Source organism: Phacochoerus africanus, chromosome 3 (genome assembly GCF_016906955.1).
Source record: "Phacochoerus africanus isolate WHEZ1 chromosome 3, ROS_Pafr_v1, whole genome shotgun sequence".
Classification (NCBI taxonomy): domain Eukaryota; kingdom Metazoa; phylum Chordata; class Mammalia; order Artiodactyla; family Suidae; genus Phacochoerus; species Phacochoerus africanus.
Genome location: NC_062546.1, coordinates 54429184 through 54447964, shown reverse-complemented (window position 1 = coordinate 54447964; position 18781 = coordinate 54429184). Strand labels below are relative to the sequence as shown.

General features: G+C 39.7%; 1 protein-coding gene across 1 annotated transcript in view; it reads left to right on the top strand.

Moving 5' to 3' along the window:
• The first annotated feature begins 7064 nt into the window (after positions 1-7064).
• IDO1 (indoleamine 2,3-dioxygenase 1) overlaps positions 7065-18781 on the top strand; it is a 15157-nt gene continuing 3440 nt past the window's right edge. The window contains exons 1-7 of the mRNA XM_047771824.1: positions 7065-7254; positions 11614-11709; positions 11827-11946; positions 15668-15786; positions 16658-16672; positions 18375-18474; positions 18600-18717. Of these exons, the coding sequence (XP_047627780.1) occupies positions 7099-7254; positions 11614-11709; positions 11827-11946; positions 15668-15786; positions 16658-16672; positions 18375-18474; positions 18600-18717 (724 nt within the window). The 5' untranslated portion in view covers positions 7065-7098. The remainder of the gene's footprint in view (positions 7255-11613; positions 11710-11826; positions 11947-15667; positions 15787-16657; positions 16673-18374; positions 18475-18599; positions 18718-18781) is intronic.

Genomic DNA, 18781 nt, shown 5'->3' with positions numbered 1-18781 from the left:
TGGAATTTCCTAGGCCAGGGATTGCATCCAAGCCATAGCTGTGACCTACACATCTTTAACCCACTGTGCCAGACTGGGGATCAAACCGGCGCCTGCATAGAGACAAGCCAGATCATGAACCCACTGCACCACAGCAGGAACTCCTATTATAACTTTTTGAGGAACACCCAAACTCTTTTCCACAGTGGCTGAGCCATTTAACATCCCCACTGGCAATGTATGAGGGTTCCAATCTGGCAAGCAGGGGCTTCTTTTATTCTTTGATTTTAGCCATTCTGGTGGATGTGAATTGGTACCTCATGTAGTTTCAAATAGCATTTCCCTAATGACTAAGATGCCGAGCATGTATTCATGTTCAATATTTGATACTTTTTCTTTAACCCTTATACTATAGGGTTACTAAAATGGTTAACCCACCGTTTTAATATACTTATAATTTATTCTTTTTTCTTCTTACCATGGCACCTGCAGCGTATGAAAGTTCTCTGGGCTAGGGGTTGAATCAGAGCTGCCACTGCAGGCCTGCACCACAGCCACAGCAACGCCAGATCCAAGCCATATCTATGACCTACACCATAGTTTAAGGCAATGCAGGATCCTTACCCCTCTGAGCAAGGCCAGGGATGGAACCCACATCCTCACAGACATGATGTCAAATTCTTAACCTGCTGAGCCACCATGGGGAACTCCCTGGTTAAAATTTCTAAGTCTGTTAATTTTTTACCTTTACCAGAGTGTTGTGTACTTTTATGGCTTTTTTTTTTTTTTCTCATCACGGAGTGTCATCTTTTCATTTAAGTTCAAAGAACTTTTAGCACTTCTTGCAAGGCCAGTCTAACGGTGGTGAGTTGTGTCTGCAAAAGGCCTTTATTTCTTCTTCATACCTGAGGGATAACTTTGCTGAATAAATTGGCTGGCCATTTTTATATTTCAATACTTTGGGAGTTCGTACTGCAGCCCAGCAGAAACGAACTCAGCTAGTATCCATGAGGATGCAGATTTGATCCCTGGCCTCAATCAGTGGGTTAAGGATCCTGGTGTTGCTGGGAGCTGCGGTGTATGTTGCAGACATGGCTTGGATCTGGTATAAGCCGGCAGCTGCAGCTCTGATTCAACCCCTAGCCTGGGCACTGCCATATGCTGCAGGTGTGGCCCTAAAAAGCAAAAAAAAAAAAAAAAGGATGCTTTGAATATGTCATTCTACTCTCTCATGGTCTGTAGTTTCTGCTGATAAACTAACAGCTTAATTGGGGTTTCTTTGTAAGTTATGTTTTTCATGCATTTAAGATTCTTTTTTTCCACTGGCTTTTGACAGTTTCGTTATGAGGCTAGGAGAAGGTGTGTTAGCATTGATACAATAGGATGTTTTATTAGCTTTATGGACTTGTATGCCCAACTCCTATTTCAGATTTGAGAAGTCTTTAGCTTTTATTTCTTTAAATAAACTCTCTGCCCCTTTCTCTCCTTTTTTTTTTTTTTTTTTTTTGTTCTTTTTCCTTTTCTAAGGCCGCTCCAGTAGCACAGGCTAGGGGTCCAATTGGAGCTGTTGCTGCCGACCTACACCAGAGCCACAACAATGCGCGATCCAAGCCGCACCTGCAACCTATGCCACAGCTCATGCCCCTTTCTCTCTTTTCCTCTGGTACACTGGTTATTTTTATATTTGCCTTTCTGATTGAATCCGATAGTTCTCATAGGGTTTCTTCATTTAAACAAACAACTACTGGCTCTGCCCTCTTCTAATATATGAATTATGAATTATTTTCATATATCTATTCTCCCAGTCACTTATACTATTTTCTATCTGATCTGCCCTGTTAACTTTGCTCTCTCTTGCATTATTCATCTCCTTCATTGAATGCTTCAGCTTCAGAATTTCGGTTTAGACTTTATTTTAAAAAGTTAATTTTATGGAAAAACTCCTTCTGTGCATTAATTTAATTCCTGAGTCCAATGAGTTATCTTTCTGGATTTTCTTGTAATTCATTGAATTTCTTCATAACAGCTATATTGAACTCAACCGTTACATCACGAGTCCATGTCTTTGAGTTCAGTTGCTAGCGAATTGTTTTATTTTGGGAATGCCATGTTTCCTTGATTTTTCATAGTGCTTGATGACGTGAGCTTCTGGTCTCTCATTTGAAGTAGACTTACACCTTCTTTAATTAAGAATTTGTTTGATTCAAGACCGGCAATTAGAACTCTTTCTTTTGTTTTCCAGTAGGTGGCGCTACCGCTCAAGTTTGTAGTTTCCCCTGCAGGGAGCTGGCGGTGCACCTGGGAATGTGCAGAAGGAGTTGGCATAAGAGCAGGAGGAGGTTTGGGCTTAGCACCCCGGGTTTTGGGGATGCTTAGGGCCTGGTGGGAAGAACCTCAGCTGGGGCAGTCTTAAAGGTCTGTGGATGTGCCCCTGCTGAAAACCCAGATCAGACTGCAGGCAGGAAACCTGTTCTTTCAATGCCCACTTGATATTCCTGTTTGCCCCCTTCTCTTTCTTCTCCCTCCCATCAGTCACAGAGGTCCCTCACCAGAAATCTGGGTGCTTCTGGAGAGAACCAGGTTCCCTCCAGCTGCAGTTCACACAACAGGCAGCTGAGTGGTCCCTCAATACTTTCACCTTCCACCTCGTCTGCCAGGAGAGGTCAGTTCTGATGCTGCCACAAGCCTATACCTTGCAATGTCACTCGAGCAGGGCCATGCCTGGTGAGCTCCTCTATCTCCTCTGCTTCAAAATTCATTTCCATACCACTCTGATGGTGTGCCAGATTCCACTGTCCAGGCAGACTGGACCTCTACAAATTCTCTGTCGGTCATGAGTCTGCTCAGTTTTGCAGTCGCCAGGTTTCCTTTAGGACAATCATGTCAAATGGGGGAGGGGCAGGCTCACCAACTCCCTTGGGTCTGCAGCCCTCATTGAGGTCCTGTTTTCCCACTTTCAAATTCAAATTCGCAATGATAGAAACCTCCTTGGTGTCCTAGGCTAATGTGCAGAGGTATTTAGATCTGGAGTATTCTTTTTTTTTTTTTTTTTTTTTTTAGGGCCACAGGTGCAGCATATGGAAGTTCTCAGGCTAGGGGTTGAATCAGAGCTGCAACTGCAAGCCTACAGCACAGCCACAGCAAAGTGGGATCCAAGCTGCCTCTGCAACCTATACCATTGCGCATGGCAGCACCAGCTCCTTAACCCACCAAGCGAGGCCAAGGATCAAACCCACATCCTCATGGATACTAGTTGGGTTGTTTCCACTGAGCCACAATAGGAATTCCAGGTTTGGTATGTTCTTGCCATCCTTGTCACAATCAATTGAAATATATGGATTTATTTCTAGACTATTCTATTCCATTGTTTACAAGTTGACTTTTAAATTAGGACCATACTGTTTTAATTACTCTGGTTTTGTAATATGTTTTGAAATCAGGAAATGTGAGGCTTCCAGCACTGTTCTTTCTCAACCCAGTTTTGGACTGCATGAGTCCACTTATACACATATTTTTTTTCAGTAAATATATACAATACTCCACTATCTATGGTTGGTTGAATCTGCAGATGTGGAACCACAGATAAGGAAGGCTGACTACAGGGATTCAGTCCATCAGTGCTTTGTTCCTTTTCTTTTTCCCTGTTTTGTTTTTATTGTGTGTTGCCCTTCACCTTTCCTTTTATTTAATATGTTGAGATATCTAAGTACAGTAATGTGGGGATCTTTGATTATAAATCTGTTGGCTGCATTCGAACGTGCTCGCAAGAATGTGGACTATTTGAGCTATAAACAAATAAAAGATATGCTAGCATGAAATGCACAGTATTGTCACAATGTGTAACTAGTTTGTAAAAATCCTTGTTATGGAAATTCATGTACCTTGTTAAACCCAGGAGTGAAAGGAAAAAAAAGCAATGCTTTGTTATCTCTTCATGTATGCATTAATATATATATATATATATTCATATGTAATATATATGTATGTAATATATAGGTAATTAAATATAATTATGGACATATAATAACATGTGTGTAATACAGATGTAATAATATATATACATATATATAATTACAGAGAAGAGATTGTCCAAGTCATAAAACAGGTGCTATACACAAGCCAGACAGATTCATATAAAGGCTCAGAACTAGGAGGCTATAAAGCCAAAGGCTGAGTTCTGACAATCAGAGATTTTCTAAAATAGCAATCTGGCCTCAGGGAAAAAGCCAAAAGAAAGATAAAGATCTGCATAAGATAAAGATGTTCTTCTGACATCACTCGAAAAGGGATTTTCAAGATGAGGTTATTGCCTAAGAAAATCAAAAGGAATCAAGACTGAGGGTTGGAGTTCCTGCTGTGGCTCAGCGGAAATGAATCTGACTAATATCCTTGAGGACTCGATTTGATCCCTGCCCTTGTTCAGTGGGTTAAGAATCTGGCCTTTCCCTGAGCTGTGGTGTAGGTCACAGGTGTGGCTTGGATCCTGTGTTGCTGTGGCTGTGGGGTAGGCTGGCAGCTGCAATTCCGATTAAACCCTAGCCTAGGAACTTCCATAAGCCTCAGGCACAGCCCTAAAAAGCAAAAAAATAAAATAAAAATTACAATTAAAAAAAAAGACTAAGAGTCAAGTGAGGCCATAGTTTCAGACATATGAAAATGGTTAAAGTTAGAAGAACTTAAAATGTAGGAGAGTAAAGTATTATTGTTTCTGCCATTAAAGGCAGGACAGATTTAATGAAATGGCTGGATAAGCAGAATCAAGAAAAAGTTCTCTCAAGCCAAGCTTCCTCAAATTCAATCACCAGATATTTTTTCCAAGACAGAATCATAAGGCTTCATTACATGCCTCTTTTTTGTTGGTGTATTTGGCTTCCATGTAGATACGATAGGCCAACATGACATTTTTTGTTTGTTTTCTTCTCTTGGGCCTGGTTTCAGCAGGTTTAGCCTTGTGAACTGTTCATTTTCTTTCCTGGGATAGGGTTCAAGTGGGAGCTGCAGCTGCCAGCCTGCTCCACAGCCACAGCCACACCAGATCTGAGCCACATCTATGACCTACCCCAAAGCTTGTGGCAACACCAGGTCCATAACCCACTGAGGAAGGCCAAGGATTGAACTTGCATCCTCATGGACACTATGTCAGGTTCTTAACCCACTGAGCCACAACGGGAACTCTTCCTATGAAGCAGTCATTAAAGAAATGTAGCCATTGTGTTCTCTGTGCTGTGTAATTTTCATCTCAGTTTCCTTTATCTTTACCATAAAGAAAGCATATTCTTGGAAAACTACATCTTTCCAAAAAAAAAAAAACAGAATGTAATGGGAAGAATAGCGTGAGAACCATTCTAGAATGTAGTCACTCCAATGCAATGTACTATTAAAATGTATTTAAGTACTGACATTCTGCATGACACCACTACATTGTCTTTTTTAAAATGGAAATATAGGGCGTTCCCATTGTTGCTCAGTGGAAACAAATCCCACTAGTATCCAAGAGGATGCTGGTTTGATCCCTGGCCTCCCTCAGGGGGTTAAGGATGTGGTGTTGCCAGGAGCTATGGTGTCAGTCACAGACGAGGCTCACATCTCCCACTGCTGTGGCTGTGATGCAGGCCAGCAGTTGCAGCTCCAGTTGGAGCCCAGCCTGGGAGCCTCCATATGCCGAGGGTGCAGCCCTAAAAAGGAAATAAATAAATAAATAAAATCAAAGTATATTTGATTTATAATGTGTTATTTTCTGCTGTGCAGCAAAGTGATTCAGATCTATGTCTATATCTATATTTATATACATGTACACACTCTTTTCTAAATATTCTTTTCCATTATGGTTCATCATAGGACATTGAGATGTGTGAACATTAAAACATTGTGCATTGTTTTAAGGTACTAAACACAAACTCCTTTTTACTTCTTTTGATCATCAAAAGGAACAACATGGGTTCTTCTCCTGCTTCAGCTTGGTGTATATGATCAAATGATGCCTGTAAGTGACCACAGACCTGAGGACACCCTGACAACCTTTGCTCAATGCAGTCTTACTTTGCATTTTAAAAGGACCATTTTGAGGATGTTTTATCCTTTCTACCAACTTTTGACATATTACAGATGGGAAGGTCTTATTGCCTTCTTGGTCCCTTAGCAGTCGGATGAAGTAGAGATGCAAGAAAATCTTCCTTAAAAATGACTTATTGGGGGAGTTCCCTGATGGCCTAGCAGTTAAGGATAGGGTGTGGTTACTGCTGTGGCTCAGGTTAGAGCTTTGGTGCAACAGGTTTGGTCTCTGGCCAGGGAACTTTTGCATGCTGCAGGCACAGCCAAAAAAACACAAAACAAAACAAAACAAAAAAACTTTTATTGGGAATATGAAGAGGAAAGAACAGTATCACTGTGAACAACCTCAAAAGACTGAGTAATTTTTTTTTCATCAAATTACAGATAAAGAAAGTAGAAAATGGAACTATTCTAAAAGTGGAAGTAGTTTTTACTGCCTACGTGAAGAGTTGAGGTCACTGGCTATGGCATCCTCTCTAATAAATAGATGCTCTGGCTCTCCCTCCTCAAAGAGCAAATTGGGGGTTTGGGATGAAGAGATGCTATCTTTCTAAATTCTCCAAGTCCTTGTGTTTTTCTTTTGTTTCACAGTCCCTGACTCTGGGCATCACGGGTGTTCCTTATGGCTCCTGAGTCAAGACACTAATACATTCAAAGACCTCTGGGAGATTACAAGAAAGATAGTGACAGAAATAACTAAATGATGATTTAGCACCTTAGGCGTTGGTCCAATTCACTATTTGAACTTGGAGATTAAGAAGTTCCCATCAAATAAGAATGTTCTTTCTGGTCACCTAGTTTCATGGCTTTTGTTATTTCAGAAGGGCCTCTTCTAATTTCCTAAAGCAGTAAGCAAATGATGTCCCCAGTGATCAATGTCTGAAAAGAAATATCAACTTTCAGTTTCTTCATATGACGAACAGTGATGCTTTTGTGGTTTTATTTTTTTTTCCATCAAATTACAGATAAAGAAAGTAGAAAATGGAACTATTCTAAAAGTGGAAGTAATTTTTACTGCCTACGTGAAGAGTTGAGGTCACTGGCTATGGCATCCTCTCTAATAAATAGATGCTCTGGCTCTCCCTCCTCAAAGAGCAAGGAGGACCAGAGGAGCTGTCTGCAAAGATGGCACTTGATTGGTGGTCTCCTATGGACAATTCTTGGAAGATCTTTGAAGAGTACCACATAGATGAAGACCTAGGCTTTGCTCTGCCAAATCCACTGGTAAGAGAGGGGACTGAAACTATGGGCAAAATTTTTTTCTTATCATGATTTACCTGGACAATTACACTTTCCATTGAATGAATGGGTTTCAGCAGGAAAGCAGGGCCAAAACCGGAGGCAGTGTTTTAATAAAGGGATTTCACTTAACTTTCTAAAAGTTCTCTACCTAGAAACTGAGTCTTAGGGGTACTTCATACTTACCTTACACCGGTATAGAGATGGGTGAGAAAAGGAAATTGTGGAAATATTTTGGCTTCAGACAATGGCATGACAGGGGGCATTTTAAAAAAGAAAAAAGTAATAAATGACTGATGAGTCAAAGGAACCACATTTCTCAGTTAATGTACCTTAGATTGGGTGAAGTCTGTGTCCCTGTTTTGATAATATTTTTGAAGTGGGACATCTAGCAACCTTGTGTGGTATTATTATTATTAATATTGCCAGGTGGTTATCAAGCCTAAGAGTGCAAGACATGCAGAATAAAGGTGTAGCTTATAATTACCTTTTATAAGTTATCTTCCAAAGAACACCATGAAAAGCATCTTATCATTAACACTTTAATCACCAAACCACTCCTGTTGCATTTTTTAAGCAATTTACAGATACTAACTTTGTCCATCTTTACAACCAGCCTGAAAGGTATGTATATAATCTCATCGTCCTGATGCGAAATGTAAGCCATGCAGAATTTAAGTCATTATTGGAACTCACAGAACCTGAAATACCAGGGCTAGGATGTAATCAGGCTGGATCCAGAGCCCAAGATCTTAAAACTAGTACCTATTATGCTACACTGCCTCACTTAAGAAAAGAGAATACAAGGGGTTGCTTTTTTTTTTTTTTTTTTTTTTCTCCCTACTCTTGGGTTTAACAAGGAATAGGAGATTCCAGGAAAGGATTTCTAGGAAACAGCTACTTGTTATGACAGTTCTGTATGCCAATATGCCCCTATTTGTGGCTCAAACAGAATGCACTCCAGAGAAAACTTCAAATTCAGCAAATATATATTTTAGTCAGAGATTCTAATCTAACTGTAGTTAGAAATCATATCTTGTAAATATCTTGCATAAAACAGGCACATCTAAAGCAAATTCTTGGTTCCAATCTAATTTCCTCTTCAGATTCTTGTTAATTCCAGCAAAATGAAGCATATGTTTTAATTTGACTGCTAAAAGCACTTTTACTTTGTATTTGCAAATCAATAATATTCAGACTTGTCACTTCTTCATGTAAGCACACAGGGGCCAGGATGCAATGTTTCAAGGATGTACTTATCCATGGTACCAGAAAAAAAAATCTTTTTCAGAAGCTGCAAAGCTTCATGTCAAATTTATCGTTCCCCTCCTCAAAAGTCAATTCTCTCAAAAAAATAAAATAATCATGGTAGTTCTGTAGACCTTGAAAACACATTCCAAGGATTAAAGCAAAACTCCAAAACTAAATCGAAGCAAAACTCTTCCTGAGCTACTTAAATAATGCTGCTACTTAAAATGCTTAAGAAGTTAGATTTGTGCCTTTAAACATGAAAAAAAAAAAACAAATTTTATTTCTTCACTGAAGATCTTTCCTGGAAATTATAGGTTCAAAATGTTCAATTCATCTCTTATGATCTATCGGCTTCCTATTCTAAAGGAAAATAATGTCTTCTTGTTCCATATCCATGCAAAATATATTCTCTACTCTAACAGGAGTTGAACAGCCCTCTGTGTTATTCTTTATTAATTGATATAATATCAGTTCAGTATTCTCTGAACCATAAGTATATTACTGATTGAATTTTACCTTTGTTGAAAGCTTGGTCCCTAATCATGGACACTTGGATACTAATCATGACACATAATAAAGTATTTCTGTTGCTTGGGGGAAATAGCAACAATCAAAAATTTGAGTGTGCCACACAGTGAAACACACAGCAACAAAACTATGTATGCATTACTAAAAACACTAAAACACAGTATTTGTGTGGTTAGGCAGAAAAATTCAGAGTAAACAGGAAAGGTGACTTTCTGATGAATATGCTGCCTGGATTTTTCATTGCTAAAAATCCTCCCTGACAGATTAAGTCCAGCCAATTTTCTGCAGCCCCTGAACATGCTTAAATCTTCTATTACATTTGTCTTTGGGGTTTATAGCTTACCTATAATATCAACTTGGTTTTGCAGCTTAAAGCCTCACTCCTGTTGGTTTGCGGTAAGCCCCTGATTTGTATTCCATCCCTATAGTTCAGGGTAGATGCCCCCAAAAGCATGTCGGGAGGCAGCTCAGTGAGAACCGTGTGGGGACAGGGCATACTGCATTCCATTCAGGGATCTTCGTCACATTTTGAGCTAGGTGTTGCCTAGCTCTTTTGTATCAAGGTTTTCCTTTGAGACCAGATTATAAATACAAGGTCCAGAGGTGAAACTTGTTAAAAAAAACAAATCCAACCAAGTAAATGTCAGAGAGCTCATTGTCTTCCTTCAGTGATTCATGAATCAGGCAGCACCGGGGGAAGAGAGAAAGGGACTCTGAGGAGCTGTGCAGAACAAAAGATGTGGGAGTTCCCTTTGTGGCTCAGCTGGTTAAGAACCCGACTAGTATCCTTGAAGATGTGGGTTCGATCCCTGGCCTCGCTCAGTGGGTTAAGGATCTGGCATTGCTGCAAGCTGCGGTATAGGTCACAGATGCAACTTGGATCCCCAGTTGCTGTGGCTGTGGCGTAGGCCAGCAGCGGCAGCTCTAATTTGACCCCTAGCCTGTGACCTTTCATATGCCGCAGGTGCAGCCCTAAAAAGAAGAAAGAAAAAAAGAACAAAAGACATTTATAGGCAGAAGGGAGTAGGAACAAGGAAGTTAGACCTGCCAAAATTGGGTTGGGGTTAGGGTTAGGTTGTATCCGCATGACCTTCCTTTAGAGAAGGACAGGGGTCTATGAACAGATGACCTCACTAGAGCTGACCAGGTAATTCCACATCGACTGGTTTTGGATTCCATTCTAGGAGAGGCTGAAAGTGTAATTAAGTATTAATTCTTGATTTGGTAACATAGAGCTTAACCTAAGTTACTCCCTGCGGGGCCTATTGTCTTGCTTTTAACACACTTTTCTTGGAGTTTCATTTTTACTTGGCAAAAAATAAGCCTGTACTCCCAAGAAGGCAATTAAGCCGTATGTATGTATACAGCATCTCCTACCTGCCCAGGACTGTGCCAGATGCTGTGAGAAATATAGGGTTAAAAGCATGATAGAACCCTTGCCATCAGGTAGTGAGATGTAAAAAGAACAAGGTTTTTCAAAAGTTGGAAACACCTACTTTTGAATCACAAGAAACCTTATGCACAAAACAAACTACATACACTGTGAGCCTTGCATTTCTTATTTATGGCATGGAGATAGCAACCAATTTGTAGGGCCATTATCATAATTAAATGAGAAACCTCTTAGCAAATGCCTAGTGTTCTACTGATGTTTAGTACATCTCACTTTTCCTCCATTCAAAAAAAACTTTTTTTTTTCTTTTTAGGGCCACATATGTAGCGTATGGAGGTTCCCAGGCTAGGAGCCAAATTGGAGCTGCAGCTGCTGGCCTGCGCCACGGCTACAGCAACACCAGATCTGAGCTGCATCTGTGACCTATAGTGCAGCTTGGGGCAATACGGGATCTTTAACTGCTGAGTGAGGCCAGGGATTGAACCCACGTCCTCATGGATACTAGTGGGGATCTTAACCTGCAGAGCTGTAACAGGAACTCCCCATTTAAAAAAACTTAAAATCTAGCTGAGAAAACAAACAAGCAGAAAACAATAAATACCTTAATGTGGAAAGTTATAATCCATGGATTTATAATTGGAGGTATGAGTGGAGAATGGAACAGTTGGGAAGATTTGAATGAAACGTTCAAAGTAACCCTTGAAAAAGAGGCAGATATGGAGTTCCCGTTGTGTCTCAGCAGGTTACAAAGCAGCTTAATATCCATGAAGATGCGAGTTCCATCCCTGGCCTGGCTCAATTGTGTTAAGGATCCAGCATTGCCTTGAACTGTGGTGTAGATCCCAGATGCGGCTTGGATCCTGCATTGCTGTGGCTGTGGTGCAGGCTGATGGCTGTGGTGCAGGCTGGTAGCTGTAGCTCTGATTTGACCCTTAACCCGGGAAACTCCATATGCCACAGGCGTGGTGCTAGAAAGAAAAAGAAAAGGAGGCCGATGAGAGGAAGAGGAGGAGCATGAGAAGTTCTGAACCCTGAGTGTGCAGATGTCAGTGAATGGGCTGGTGTCAACTGCACAGAATTGCTTCAGAAGCAACATGGACCATCAGTGGCAAGCAAAACTATTTTGTAATCTTATCCACTGGCCAAAACAAGTTCTGTTCCTTCTTTCCCAGGAGGAGCTGCCTCACCCTTACGATGCTTGGATTGCCATTGCTAAAAATCTACCTGAACTGATTAAGAATGGACAACTACGTGCAGAAGTGGAGAAGGTATAAAAAGAGATTTCATTTTTTTTTTCTACGTTAGCTTCCTAAAAATGTTAATGTGGTTTTGGAGCTATAAAAGCACCCATTTTGAGTTGCATCCACCTCTTCTTTTGTTCTCAGTTAGCAACGCTCAGCATTGACGGCCTCCAAGGACACAAGATGCAGCGCCTGGCACGTCTGGTTCTGGGGTACATCACCATGGCGTACGTGTGGGGTCAAGGGGATGAAGATATCCGCAAGGTTTGGAGACTTTCTCATATTTCTTACACTACCTGACAGATTAACATCCAATTTACATTTAGCATAAAAAAAAAAAAACCTCTAACACTATTGCAATTGCATTTTGTGAAGCTTGGATAATAGGAAAAAATAAGAGGGTTGGAAGATAATCATTTGTTGATTTAACATGTCAATTGTTACCATTATTAGATTTTCAGTCTTTTGCTTCTATAGCACAATTACCCCATCCTGTCCCTCTATGTATAAGACCATACAGTTTCTTTCACTAAAATTATACTGTAAAATTATTCAACTGCTACAGTTGTCCTAGACATCATTTGAAATCACTTTGTGGTTTTTCATCAAGTTCCTGAACCTTATTTTTCAATCCTCTATTAGTAAGCACCTTATTTGTTTTTAATATTGTACCATTACAAATGACACTGCAATCAATATATTTGAATATGATACACTTTTTTCTCTATGACTTTTAGGAGATAGAGACATTTTATGGCTCTCCTTCATTAATTCTGAGTTCACATACTGTCTTCTATCTGTTGGCATCAAAGAACACAGGTGGTGTCATCCTACTCTTATCAATGTTAGGTCTAAAATAGCATCATCTTGTATTTTATCTGGCAACCCTAATCCTATGAAACCACTATAGCCTTTAATATCTAACCTTTTAACCATAACCAAGGCGATAAGATAGATTCCAGAAGCACCTTCTACCATTTAGTGAAATTTTTTCCTTCCTTTTTTGACGAAGGTAATTGGCATTCCATCTTGTTTTTCTTTCCACATGCTGTTTAAAGAGAGCACCACACTTATGGTCCACCAATCTTATGAGTCACCCTCTGATATGTAAGAAGAGAAAAAACAGTTGCTCTGTGGAACCATGGAAACACATTGCACTCCCTTATAATTATTTAGGCTGCCATACGTAGATTCTGTGATGACACAGTAAAGTTTAAGATCAGTCATCTTACAACCGAGCTTAAAACTTAGCTAAGCGTGCAGTCTCCCTAGACTTGCTAGAGTCTGAATCTAGCTAAATGCGGTGGCATTGTACACACGCATGCAAAAGCATCAGTAATGAAGGGTGTTGTATGCTAGGTGTCCTTTAGTCCAGCAGAGTTAAATAGTAGTTGATGTGATCATGAAATGCTTCATAGGAGGAGTGGGATGTGAATTCCTTCTTAAGAGACAGATAGAGCTCATCCAAAGAGGAGAAAAACAGAAAGGACAGAAAGAGAGGACTAGTGAAAAAATGTAGAGATCAGACACAGCAACATCAAAAGATACTAAATAGATGGGACTGGAGATCAGAATTATAGTGGAAAACATGAAAATGTATTTTTAATTTTATCCAGTTTTTGCACTCCACGTCATTCTGAAAAGGATCTTAGAAGCTGGCAATGAAAACAATATATAAAAAGATAAAAACATTTACTTGAGGAAATTGTAGGAAAGAGAGGTCAAATGGATAAAAAAATAAGATACATCAAGATAAGGCACCTTTGGCTTGATAATGGGCAAGAAATCAGCATCTGAGTTTCTTAGCAGCTGCCAGAGTGTCTACAATAGATAAAGATGTGTTTCAACATCTCCTTTCTTTTCCCTAAGTTATTTCAAATTAATTATTAACTAAACATCTGTCCTTTTATTTCTCTTTGATGCATTTCCTTTTGAAACACATGTAGATCATTTGCCGCCCAAAATATTTCAATTCCCAGAGGCGAAAGCTCACATCCAGGTGCGACTTTGACAGTTTGTTCTCTTGGTTCAATCATCCTCTTCAGGAGTCCTCGGGTGACTTGAAGCCACTTGGGTTATTGTTCCCACGATTGTCACACAACTGTGGAGTGAGTCACATTGTCTGACTGTCTCTACCTTAGAATTGCCATCACCCGAGACTCCAGAGGGGGTTCCCATCCCTGTCCTTTACCTGGTCAGATACACATGTTCCAGTCATGGATGCTGATGGCCAGGATGACATTAGCAATTGCATGGGACCATGATCAAGGAGTTCCCTTGTGGTGCAGTAAGTTAAGGATCTGGCATTTTCACAGCAGCAGCTGGGGATTGCTGGCCTGAGAAATTCCATATGCTGCAGGCACAGCCAAAAAAAAAAAAAGAATGAAATGTCATCTTTATGACTAATAGAGCAGCTAGAGAACATGACTTGAGTAGTGGCAACAACTGGGGTGCTAAGAATGCACTTATTCATCAGAATCACCCTTGAGGTTGTGGTGGGAAGAGTAGAAGCCTTTTACTATATGGCTGAACACAGAGCAGAATTGTTTGGGTTCAGAGAAAGAAGAATTGAAGAGAAAAGGGGACTGAGCTTCAGTGTCACTCCCAAACTCAACCATTCAGATAAACCTCTATACTCCCTCTGAGAAAGGGTAAGTCAAAGAACTGGAATAAGCTAAGATTGTCACTCCAGTTGGTATATATGAAAGTGGGGTCCAGCTGCAGGCCTCTCTAAAGCCAACAAAGAGTCAAAGTTGGTGGAAAGGAAAGTTTGCTTTGTTTCAGAGGCAGGTAACTGGGGGAGAGGGTAGACTCCTGTTTAAAGACCAATTCCCCCAACTGACAACCAGTGAGCAAGAGCTTTTATAGGCGGAGGGTGGGGACTATATGTAGAAACAACTTGGTCTGGTGGCTCTGACAGGCATCTTGAAATTGATCAGGCAGTGGTCTGATCCGCACCATCTTGATTGTTTTAAGGACAGTTCATCTTCAGTTCCAGTGTCAGTTTGTTCCCATTTCTTTGAGGTCAGTTCTGGGAATTGTGGCAGCTCATGTCATGGCTACAGTCTGGTCCTCATGTAGTGAACTTCTTCTACCTGATGGAGTTTTCAGTATCTATAAGACAGATCACAGGACATGGCTCTGAATATGATCTACAGCCCTTGAAAAGGAACTAACTAAAGGTCGCTGACTTTGCTTAATGACTCAACTATTATTATTTGGTCTCATTTGACTTGTTTTCTTTGGATTTTGCATTCTCTCATTTCTCTGATCAAACTTATTCTTGGACTAAAGTTTTTCTATGGAAAGAAGGCAGCTAAGGACATGGTAGGCAGGCCAGGGGGGTGGGGAGGGCCATAGGGTTCTGCTCTATGTCATACTCTGCTTGGAAATATAAAGCAAACATGAAGGGGAGTCCTCCTTCTGACCCAAGTATGTCTTTAAGGCCAAGGATACCAATGTCACTCTACGGTGAGGATTTCTAAAAAATCGTCCAGAGAGAGTTTCTGTCCCCACTGTGCCCCAAGAGCAGTAATCTATTTACACGTCTAGCCTCAATTACAAATGACTTTGAGCTTCTTGGAGACCTTGATTTAATCTTTGTATGGCTTGTGGATAATAAATACCTTGCATAGAGCACATGCTGGACTACTATTTGTATAATGGAGGGATGGGCAGATGAGTGAATGGTGGCAAATAGCTCACAGACCATTTGAAACTCAAGGATACAGCCCTTCTTTCCTCTTGCCCTCTGGCTGCCTGTTTGTTCTCTCCATGCCCAGATTACATCCATAGCAACACATATCTAAATGTAGTGATTTAACAATGACTAGGGTTAAGTTACAGAACAAAGAAAAGAAAATTATTTTTGTTTGGTTTCAAAGTGCCCTTATGTAAAATGATTCATGTTTCGACACCCAGGGAGCAGAAGAAAAGGTGAGATCTTTTGAAGGTTAATACTAAATATCTACTGTATTTTAATTAGGTCCTGCCAAGAAATATTGCCATCCCTTACTGCAAACTCTCTGAGAAGCTTGGACTGCCTCCTATTCTGGTCTATGCAGATTGTGTCTTGGCAAATTGGAAGAAAAAGGATCCCAGTGGGTATGTAAACTGTGATTATAACAGGAATTAAAGAAGCACATGCTAGTTAAATTTAAAAAGTCACATGCTATTTAAATCAACAGGGAGTTGGTCATTTGTTTAATCTTTGTCAGCATAGATTTCTCTGTTGTTGGGGTATAAAATGTATATGTATGTGAGAGATGTCTAATTAATATATGATGAAATGCTCAAATCTTGAGTATTCAGTTTGATGAACTTGACTGGCTTCTCTTGATTAACATGTTTTTTGAGATTCTGCAAATATCAATGTTTAGTATTCACTTGAATTTAAGAGACAACATATCTCCAGCCATCAAGATGGCAATCTCTGGGCTTTCAGAGCAGCATGCTCAGGATCTAGGCCTTTCCTAACCTAATGGGATCTGCTGCAATTAAGGTGGGTGGCAGTGGGTTAAGGATCCCATGTTGCTGCAGCTACAGTGCAGGTTGCCACTGTGCTGTGGGTTTGATCCCTGGTCCAGGAACTTCCACATGATTCAGGTGTGGCCAAAGGAAAGGAAAAAAACAAGGGACAGATGTTCTGGTTGTGTATCTGCAGAGAAGTGTTCTAGATATAAGAATACCACAAAATGGAATGATTTTATCTTCTAGAAAACTTTATTAGTAAAACTGGTTTTAACTATCCACTTGTGTTCCTTGAGTAATTTTTAATTTCACTTATAAAGTCCTAAGCTAAGTGTTTGCAATGCCTTAAAAGTGTATTTTTTTTCTTTTTTATCTATTCTTTTTTTTACATTTGCTAGATCAGTTTTATTAAATGGAGTAACAATAACTCAAATCCATTTAATTTTTTAATCAATTTCCTTTCTCTTTTCCAATGGATCCAATGCTTCATGGCTACTTTCATAAGGCCCATGACTTACAAGTAAGTATTCAATCTTTTTTAGTCTAAGAATTATTATTACGTCTGTGACTGCAATGGGACCGTGTCTGTTTGATACTCTATGCATTAATATATACAAAATAGTACTTGCATTTGCACATGATTCCCACCTATGGATGATTCAGCTTAAGGGTTTTGGACCTGGGGCAAAGCACAGACAAAGAAAACAAACCCATGGTCAGCAAAGGGGAAAATTGGGGGAGGGGTTAATTAGGAGTTTGGGATTGACACATAGACACTACTATATATAAAATAGATAACCAACAAGGACCTACTGTACAGCACAGGGAACTATACTCAATATTTTGTAATAACTCATAAAGGAAAATAAAATAATAAATAAATTATATATGTATATATAACTGAATCACTTTGCTGTACACTTGAAACTAAAGCAACATTGTAAATCAACATACTTCAACTAAAACAAAAACTTAAAAAATGGTGCAAAAGTGATATGCATTCAGTAGAAACTGTAGTTTGAGGAGTTCCCTGGTGGCTCAATGCGTTAAGGATTCTGCATCGTCATGTGACTCAGGTCATTGCTGTGGCTCGAGTTTGATCCCTGGCCCAGAACTTCCACATGACATATGCACGGCCGAGAAAAAAAAAAAAAAAAAAGGGAGAGAGAGAAAAGAAAAGAAAGTACTAGGTGTTCTAACCAAACAGAAAACATAAGGAAATATTCTTGTAGCAAGAACTTTTTAAACTGAGTCCTGAAGAGTATGTAGACATTACCTAGAAAAAGGAAATGCTGAGGGTATTCATAGTGGAGGAAACAGCAAGAGTGAGGACCGGGAATGATGAAAATCTTGGTGCATTATCAGAACTGAAGGAAGGCTAGAGTCAGCCATGAAGAATAACTGATGAAAGTAACAGTACAGGAAAGGAATGAAGAAATAAACTTAAAAAATACTGTGTAGGACTTGGGCTCTGACAAGGGGCTTAAACAATATCTTAAAACTCAATGGGAAGCCACAGACGTTTTTTAAATGGGAACGTTACACCACCAGTCTCATACAGCAGATGAGAACACTGAGGCTGAAACAGGTGAAATGTCTTATCCAAGGTCACACAGCAGGTAAGCTGTAGGAGTGGTTCCACAAATTTAATGGCAACGAAACTCAGAGATATACAGATACTGAGACCATGTTTGCATTAGTGTAAAACTTCAGTGAAAAAGAAAATAGTGTCTGGTCAGGTATTTGCATTTCCCAGTCAATCAGTTCTTTTGTAAGGCATTGAAAAATTGAATCAGGCCCACTGATAAAAATATGGATATGAGTATATTTAAATAAAAAGTCTACTTTTAAAAATCATACCTCACAGATATCTCTATTAACATTGAGTCCATTCACACACACACACACACACACACACACACACACACACATATGTAATACATATGCATGTAAAAAATTGATGGATAATAAAATCAGTAGTCAAAATCTCTACTTTCAAGTTATAGAATGAAACTTCAACTCAGCTTAATCTACTGTTAATTGTTATGAGACAACAGACCTAACATTAATATTCCTAACTATATAATGGACATAGTAAAACCTTCCATACTTATCTCACAAGATTATTTTGAAAATGTAAATAAAAAAGCCTTGACCATGAATGTAAGTACTTCAACAAATATGTGTACTAAATTCTTGACTTCCTTGACTAATTATCTTAGGAACATGGATATTCTCTTCTCATTTCCGGGTGGGGACTGTGGTAAAGGATTCTTCCTGGTTTCGCTATTGGTGGAAATAGCGGCTGCTTCTGCAATCAAGGTAGGTCCAGCCATACTGGAAAATGTGGGGTTGGGGGATGGGGTGCAGGAGTTAGGAGAATTTATTCTATGCTAATGTGTAGTGCTAGGAAACCTTAAGAAGCATTTGTCTCTTGTTTTTTAAAGGTGATCCCCACTCTATTCAATGCAATACAGTGTGAAGACCTGGATGCTTTGCAAAAGGCATTGCTTGATATAACTTCTTCTCTGCACAAAGCCCTTGAAGTGTTTCACCAAATTCATGGCAAGTATCATAGGCCATACAACATGCATAGGCCATGGTCAAGTGTTTCTGGTTTTCTGTGGGG